The sequence below is a fragment of the Sander lucioperca genome, chromosome 10 (assembly GCF_008315115.2).
Source record: "Sander lucioperca isolate FBNREF2018 chromosome 10, SLUC_FBN_1.2, whole genome shotgun sequence".
Taxonomy (NCBI): domain Eukaryota; kingdom Metazoa; phylum Chordata; class Actinopteri; order Perciformes; family Percidae; genus Sander; species Sander lucioperca.
In genome coordinates, this window is record NC_050182.1 from 27,819,848 (window position 1) to 27,828,088 (window position 8,241).

The window sequence follows — 8,241 nt, forward strand, 5'->3', positions numbered from 1 at the left end:
CGATGTGCTTCCGGTGTAACAAATCAGCGCGCTGAATTCGAGCGACTTTCGGCTTTCTGACTTTCTCGAAAGTTTCTTGGTTACCAGAACTTTGGTTGATGCAAGTTATCAGATTGACAACGTAAATGGTGTAAGGTATGGTTTCAGTTTTGTCGATATAGCAGAGTGTTTACCTTAACTATTTGAAGGATGCTAACATTAGCCAGTTTATGTTAGCTAGCTACGACATCGCCTACTTACCTAACGTTAGCTAACGACATGTAGACGTTCGTTTTGGTTAAGACAACTTATCCATTAAGTACAAGACCAAAGAATACCGTTCAGCTAACTATTGTATGTGAGGAATATGATGTTCACAGTTTTACAGGGATGGACGGTGACAGAATGGAGGTGGGAAACCAGAAACAAAACATCCATGTGGAGGTCCATGTTAAATCTCACAGGTGGGTTCGCTGAGTGAGTAGTTTAAATTAGTTTAATGTCAGGCAATACGTGTATGGAGTCCAGAAGAAACCACAGATCCTACCATGAATACAGAAAGAGACACACGCACACGCTCAAAATGCAGTTTAACTGACCACAACCTATTAAAGCACTATGCAATGACTGAGCAATTATGATTTGGGCATTTTTGCCAGCCGACCCTTTAACAACAGAATAAAGTCACACTTTACCAAACAATAACAAACATCAGGATATGCCTGAAATGACCAGTAGTCACTCTTTTTGGTATAATGGTATCAGCTATGACAGGTGGGTAACTAATCAGCTATTTTACTTTTTCCATTCGTGTTCATATATCAGTACAGCTAAACTGTCTGAAGTGAGGATACATATTCTGGCTCTGCTGAATCGCCACAGCATGGTTTTTGGAAACTACAGATGGACAGAGTTTGATGAAGACTTCTTGCAGAAACATGTGGAATCCGTGGCTATAGTTGATCTTGAGGAACTGGTAACCCAGGTCTGTTATTTTGGTTTGCTTTGAATATTTTCCCTCATCAATATCATTGTTTTTTTTCTTTTTCATAATGAAGTAATATTGCTTTGCAGTTGTTTATTCTTTTTCCATGAACCCCCCCCCCCCCTCTCCCCTCCTACACTCAGCCCCTTGATTTAAAGAGCTGCTCTGTCTCCGTTCACATCTTCACTCTGAATGAGGATGGACCCAGCACGCTCAGTTTGGAGGAGGATGAGGAGCTTTCAGCAGCCAATCACTGGTTGCTGCCAGCAGGTAACATCGGACATTGTGGAGGATAGCACGTTAAATAAATAAACATAAGAAAAACACATTTTGGAGGGGAGGGGGAAAACACTGATAACAGAAACACTCAATGTTGAGACAGTGTTTCCAAATTAACTCAAACCTAGTTTGTTATATCTTTACTACAATTTCTTGTTACTTATTGGCCTACATATACACACTCCAGTATATATTGAATAAGTAATTAAAAAAAAAAAAAAAATTGGCTGATTTATTGGTTTAGTTCTAATATGAATGGTCACTGGAAAAGTAGATTATGTGGAAGGAGTGGTTTAATACGTTTCTGTAAATGTTTTGTTACTTTTTTGCTGTAAAAACCTGAAGTTCATTAGAATCCATCCTAACCTATGTGACTCCAACCTGACTAAAGCCTCTTTTCTCTGTTAAAACTACTTTTTCTACTATAAACTATTGTTTCATAACCACCTTTTACTCTTACAAAGGATATGGATTCCATAATCAAAAGAGAAAAATGCTGGGTCAAGTGTAAATGTGAAGGCAAAATAATATAATAATGATAAATGAGTCATTTTATTTTTCATTATTTTAATTTGCACTATCTATTAGCTCTGGCTCATTACAATTCCATCTTTCCTCTAAAATGACTCGTTTTCTGTTTAACAGCTGAATTCAATGGGATTTGGGAGAGTCTGGTATATGACAGTGGAGTCAAAACCCAGGTAAAAAACATTGAGACATGAGAGAAAATGATTACATAACATTTTCACTTTTCAAAGCTAGACAACACATTGTTTTCATTTCCCTTCAGCTCCTGGATTACGTCACAACAACAATTTACTTCTCAGACAAAAATGTCAACAGCAACCTGATTTCGTGGAACCGTGTTGTGCTGCTTCACGGTAAATAACTAATGACGAATCACAGTCATTTTAATCGGTTGAGGTTGTGAGATAGATAGATGGCCTTCATTGTCATTGTACATGGAATTCTCCCAGACATTTGGAGAGCTCTTCTGTTCAGTGAAAGACAGTGTCAGGGTTGATGGGCAAAAATGTGATTTATCCTTTTGTTTATGCCAACATTCAGGACCCCCAGGCACAGGGAAAACGTCACTGTGCAAAGCTCTTGCTCAGAAGCTGTCAATCAGGCTGTCAAGTCGGTAAGACAATCCTCATTTCGTTGAAACCACTTTAGCAGTAAGCACCTGCTATTTTTATTTCAAAGTACACTCCTTTCCCCGCAGGTATTCTTATGGGCAATTTGTTGAGATAAACAGCCACAGCTTGTTCTCAAAGTGGTTCTCAGAGGTACACCTGGCTCCTTTTTTATGTTACATTATTTAATCGGAGGATGTTCTAGATGGAACTGATATTATTTTCATCGTGCCTCTTTGTTACAGAGCGGTAAGCTGGTCACGAAGATGTTTCAGAAGATCCAACAACTGATTGACGACAAAGATGCTCTTGTGTTTGTCCTGATTGATGAGGTGAAAATCAGCTTCTCGGAAATTAACTTGTTATTGAACTCTGTTATCTGAGCCAAGAAAATTGTTACATGTCATTTAGCTGACGCTTTTATCCAAAGCGACTTACAATTGCTATATATGTCAGAGGTTGCACGCCTCTGGAGCAACTAGGGGTTAAGTGTCTTGCTCAGGGACACATTGGTTGATGTATCGCAGTGGGAATCAAACCCAGGTCTCCCACACCAAGTCGTGTCATATCCACTGCGCCATCACCACCACAAAATCCATTTATTATTGAGTACATTCCTTCATTGATTTGCTTCCAGATTCACTGATATAAAACAGAAGGCTGTCTTGTGCATTCGTTGTACCTTAGTTATTTCATGGTCAGGAGTGTCTTTGCTGCGACTCAGGCTGCTTCTTTTGTGATTTTATTTTTTTATGGTGGGTAGGTGGAGAGTCTGACGGCAGCTAGGAGTGCCTGCCAGGCGGGAACAGAGCCCTCTGACGCCATCCGAGTGGTCAACTCCGTTCTCACTCAACTGGACCAGATCAAACGGTAAGGAAGCAAAATATCTCTCTCTCGCTCTATTTTATATCTAGCGGGGATGTAAAAATTATTAAATTATTATTATTATGGCATATGACACCAGAAGCCTTAGTTTTGCATTCTTACAGTCACTCTTCATTACTGTCTTCACTGGAAAATCCTTGCATCAATCTTTTGTTTTGTCCTACTAACACAAGTTTGTGTCGATATTTCAGACATTCCAACGTCGTGATCCTGACGACCTCCAATGTGACAGAAAAGATAGACTTGGCGTTCGTGGACAGAGCTGACATCAAGCAGTACATTGGACCTCCATCTGTGAAGGGCATCTACAACATCTACCTCTCCTGCCTGGAGGAGCTGATGAAGGTGACCAGACAATCTAGCAAAGAATTTTTTTATTTGTAATCCAAAACATATCCGCCTAAACAAGTATCTTACTTCCATATTCAAACTTTGGGGCTTATTTTATGGTGGCCATGAGGTGCAAGGCTAAGCAGTTAGAGCAGGTTGTCTACCAATCAAAGGGTTGGTGGTTCGATCCCTGGCTTCTCCTGTCCAAATGGTATAGTCAAAGTTGAGCAAGACACTCAACCCCAAATCCTCCCAATGGTTAGGCCAGCACCTTGATGGAGTGCTTTGGATAAAGGGCCATTCAATTTGATTGAACTGAAAACGCAACAGCATTTTACAAAACAGAAATCACAACAACGATTCAGAAAACATTTAAGAACACTTCAACAAAAACACATAGACGTTTGACTGTGAGATGGTTAATGAAAGATGAAAGCAGGGCCAAGACATCCTTTGATGGACAGGTGGAAGAATGGCAGGGCAAGAATAATGTGCTGATATGCACTAATATCAGACCGCACTGGATTCCAGAAAATTCATTCAATATAAAGTGCCAAATTAGCCATTAGCTATTATTTTTTTTCCCTTAAAGAGCGCCTCTTCATGCCAGCACTTTCCTGTGTGAACAGTTAACTTCATTTAATATTGTATGTGGTGTTTTCTTTTGCCGGGTTCAAATGTTCCACCAAAACAAGTTCCTTACCGAGACCATTTTGCAAAGCCACCGTTGCTGCGTCTGGAGCTTGGCGCCCCCAAGATCATTTTGACGTAATTGGTTCAAAGAAATGCAAACAACCCAGAGTGGGTTTTTTTTTCTCATATCCTGCAATATATGTGTGGAGGAGCCAGACCTTACTCTGCAGCTCTGTGGGGATAGGTCTGGAAATGCAAGACTAACCCTACAACCAATCAGAGCAAGGACAAATGTAAACAGACTACAGTGTGCAGAGATGAGCTGTGATGAAGTAGCAATCCCTGTATCAATATGTCTGTGAACCAGTGTTGCCGTTTTTGCCATCAGAATTTGAAAATTGTACTTTAAAAAGTCCTCTTTACTAAGCTAGGTTTATGCTTGCTGTAGTGACCCCGGCGCACGGCTGCGTGAGCCAAAGATGACGTCATCACATATTTTGCGCAAAGCACGAAGGCTCCGCAAATTGTCAGTCATTGTCTAAAACCGGTCCCATATGACATAAACGGTTGTGATTGGCCCGGTCGGCTGGAAATCTCTCTGAGCGGGAAGGGAACCACATGTTTCTGCCAGAGCAAATAAACCATGAGCTTGCAGATCCTTCTGCTTCCCAGGCTAGTGGAAAATATAAATTATACGTAAAAGATAGTGATAATGTTTATCTTTATTATCTTCTAAAACAGTCGTAAGCTGCAACAGTACAAAAGCAACATTTTTTATTTAAAAGGGTGAGTTGATACATTTGAATTTCTTATGTCTATGCTTCATGATATGTGCAGTGCCAGATCATCTACCCTCGGCAGCAGCTGTTTACCATGTTTGAGCTCGAGACGATGGGCTTTGCAAAGAGTGAGGTGTCCGAACACAGTCTGAACCTGAGGAACATTGCTCTGTGAGTACATCCTCCCATAATGCAGTAGCACCCAAATCCCACCGTCTCTGTGCTCTAGTCATAACATCAAGCGCCAGTGAGAACTTGAAAAACCACAGGCTAATGTTTTGTTTTTCTTTTCATTTCCAGAAAAAGCAAAGGTTTGAGTGGAAGAGCACTCAGGAAGTTACCGTTTCTATCCCATGCACTGTTTGTAAAGGTAAGTATTTATTTTGTTCTACAGAGTGTAGGAAGAAAAGAGTCGTATAGTTTTTTTAATGACTTTTTTTTAAATTTGTTTGCCTGCAGACACCGACAGTGACTCTTGAGAGGTTTTTGGAGGCTATGGACCAAGCAGTGGATAAACAGACAGAGGAAAAAGCTAACCTGGTCAACGGTGTCTGAACTTATTACAGTGCCCAAAGACAAAGACACATGATTGTTCATGAGCTCTCAATCCCATGCCTCATATCTTTTTATAAAGCTTAATCCATTCATTTGGCAGCAATGTGTTAAATATACTGGCAAGTAACAGTGTTGTGTTTTTTTTTTTTTTTTTTTTTTTACAAATACTATCTATAACATAAGTAATTATTCAGGTAATTCTGTTGGTGCTGCTAGCCTAAATACCAAGTCGGTTTCAGGCAGTTTAAGATGGAGTACCCAGTGCTTGAATTTTCTGTTTACTCTGTTCTTAGTTTCAAAGTGATATTTCAACATTCAGCTTTAACCTTCATTCAGCTTCTTTTGGTTCCTAATGTTAAAGGGACAGTTCACATTTGTATTAGCATTAGTTACTTTCCTTAATATCACTGCGTACACATTAGCTCAGTCTGGATTTTATTGGAAATATCCCATTGAGATGGCAATGTGTTTTTGTTAAGTGGTTCAATTTTTTGCTGTTCATTTCTCTTATACAAGTTGCCAGCTCACTGAGATACCTACATCCATGGGATCTGTAGAATAAGATAATGTTAATGTATGATACCAACTTATGTTAAAAAATATGAACTATCCCTTAAACATGCTGTTTTTTCATACACTCAGTGTTCATGTGTTATGTGTTTTAAAAAGGGATGTTCCTCGTAGACCATCACTTCAAAAAATGTCAGTTCTATATTTATGTTAACAACATATCTTCTTTAAACTTTCTGGATTCATGCATTCATTAGCCTACAACTTTATTTTGTATATAAAATTGTAATAAACAATATTGTTTATGCTTGTGTGTGTTGTTGAAATGCTGCAGATGCATTATGGAGATTTTAAGAAAGCCTTTGGGCCACCACTTGGTGGCGCACAGATTCTGTCATACGGTTGTAAATATGGAAAGACAGATTTAATATAGTGTTTTTTATTAGATACATGATAATCACATTAAGGGCAGTCAATGAAAATGCCCACAGTAATAAAAACAGATTGCAGTTGATCTTGAGTCTGTCTCGTGTTGGTTATCTAAATAACTTTGCTGAGTAAAACAACAAACTCATACAGATGTATAAAAAGTGCATTTGCAAATCTGGAAGTGAAAAACTGATCCAGGTTTTACTTGGAGTGCAATTGTGCAGCTAACACAGTTAGTCCTCCTTTATGAAACCAGTTTGCCCCAAAAACAGAACTGTTGAAAGATGATTCAGTTATGAAATGTATCAGTCAGTTTACATGAACAGATAAGTGGCTCCATTGTGGGTATGAACATGTTTTGCATTCTGTGAATGCTCTGTTTCTATGCACGTCAGCTGCCGGGTTCAGACAATGTGCCCTTTGTTTGTTGTTGAGCAACAGCTTTTTCACTCCATTTCAAAGGTGGATTCTGTAGGCTGTTCCTAAATGTAAAAGGAAAGCAAACATCTTTATTTACACGCTTCATTTGTGCTCAATCCTATCGCTGTCGCACTTAAAATGACCTTTCTTGGATGTTCTATGTAGCACATTACAAATGCAATTTGAGTGGATTTGATTTTAGTTTAGATCAAGCAAAATATGTATACTCTAATCAAGACCTTCAAGAACAGGTTTTCCTTTAATGCCACTGTATCTTTTACACCTAATTGTTTGGCACCCTCTATTTTTTTTGTGTCAATGAAGTTTTTATGTGAGATGAATCACATTAGGAAGCTATACTTTTCTCTAATCTGATCAATGATCACAAAGTAAAAAGGGAAGATAGAGAAAGGGGGAGCTGTAGAAACAGGCATGGTAAATAAAACCATAATTGCTCTGTCTAGAGGCCTTTTTTTCTTTTGACTGTAGTTGCTCCAAAGCCAGGCAGCTGTTAAAAGGCAATCAAGACGCAGTTCGGAAGAAAAGTCAAAAGCCTTATTGTTACAGGGTTTTATCACTGTTTCAAGCAGTTTGAAAATGTCAGAAAACTCCAAACAAAACAAGTCTGATGTTTATCCTCTCAACCGTTGTTCAGGTACATGGCTGAAAGCAATGGAATATCGCTGCATGTGCCAATGGTGATTCACATAGGGAGGGAATTAACTTACACACATACTTATAGGCATGTTAAGAAGAAACTGAACAGATCTGCACACAAAACTATGGAAACTATCACTCATTTCTCTAAGTATAACATCACATGATCTTTAAGATGATTTTGAAGTGCATTGATTGGCGCAAGTTTAGAAAATCCTTGCACTTTTGCCAGTATAATGATCCACATCCTTTGTGCAAATGTGTAATAAGAGCAAGCTGATTCAGGGCTTCCCAATTCTTCATCTGCATGACAGCCTTTGATGATAAACCAGGACGTTTATCCAAGTGAGCATTGCTCTTTAAAGACAACCTCAACTCTGTCTTTCTGTTCCCAGTCTAAAGTATCCTGTAAGAAATTGAATGAACAGTTGTTGTTTCTGCTTGAGATTTTTGTTTTGCATCCCTTATGTATGTCATCCATTGAAGTGGGATGTTAGAGGGGATGAGAGAAATAGGATGAGGGAGAGATACCTTGTAAAGAGGCAGAATCCTGGGAGCCAGAGTGCATAAAGAAATGGTGATAATTAGGCACGGCAAGTAGATCAAAGAAAGCTGCCATCAATGAGCTATGCAAACGTCGGCTGATCCTGTCAGCCACAGACAG

The 8,241-nt window shown here is 39.1% G+C and overlaps 1 protein-coding gene across 4 annotated transcripts; it reads left to right on the forward strand.

Annotated features, from left to right (window-relative positions):
- The first annotated feature begins 1 nt into the window (after nucleotide 1).
- Nucleotides 2-6,378, forward strand: trip13 (thyroid hormone receptor interactor 13). Of its 4 annotated transcripts, none has more exons than XM_036006228.1 (14): nucleotides 2-79; nucleotides 360-443; nucleotides 805-964; nucleotides 1,108-1,234; nucleotides 1,889-1,944; nucleotides 2,034-2,124; nucleotides 2,312-2,384; nucleotides 2,469-2,532; nucleotides 2,625-2,711; nucleotides 3,143-3,249; nucleotides 3,456-3,609; nucleotides 5,065-5,177; nucleotides 5,307-5,376; nucleotides 5,466-6,378. In XM_036006228.1, the coding sequence occupies exons 2-14, from the start codon at nucleotides 370-372 to the stop codon at nucleotides 5,559-5,561; spliced, it is 1,272 nt and encodes a 423-aa protein (XP_035862121.1). In that variant the 5' UTR covers nucleotides 2-79; nucleotides 360-369; the 3' UTR covers nucleotides 5,562-6,378. The 4 variants fall into 4 exon arrangements, with proteins under 4 accessions (XP_035862121.1, XP_031154918.1, XP_031154919.1 ...); XM_031299058.2 differs by having other exon boundaries at nucleotides 4-130; XM_031299059.2 differs by having other exon boundaries at nucleotides 14-135.
- The last annotated feature ends 1,863 nt before the right edge of the window (nucleotides 6,379-8,241 follow it).

What these genes read in the sequence shown, in the direction of transcription:
- trip13 (XM_031299058.2), top strand. An exon ending in GTCCATGTTAAATCTCACAG is followed by an intron (nt 444 to 804) that starts GTGGGTTCGCTG and finishes TTCATATATCAG; the next exon opens with TACAGCTAAACTGTCTGAAG. An exon ending in CCCATGCACTGTTTGTAAAG is followed by an intron (nt 5,377 to 5,465) that starts GTAAGTATTTAT and finishes GTTTGCCTGCAG; the next exon opens with ACACCGACAGTGACTCTTGA.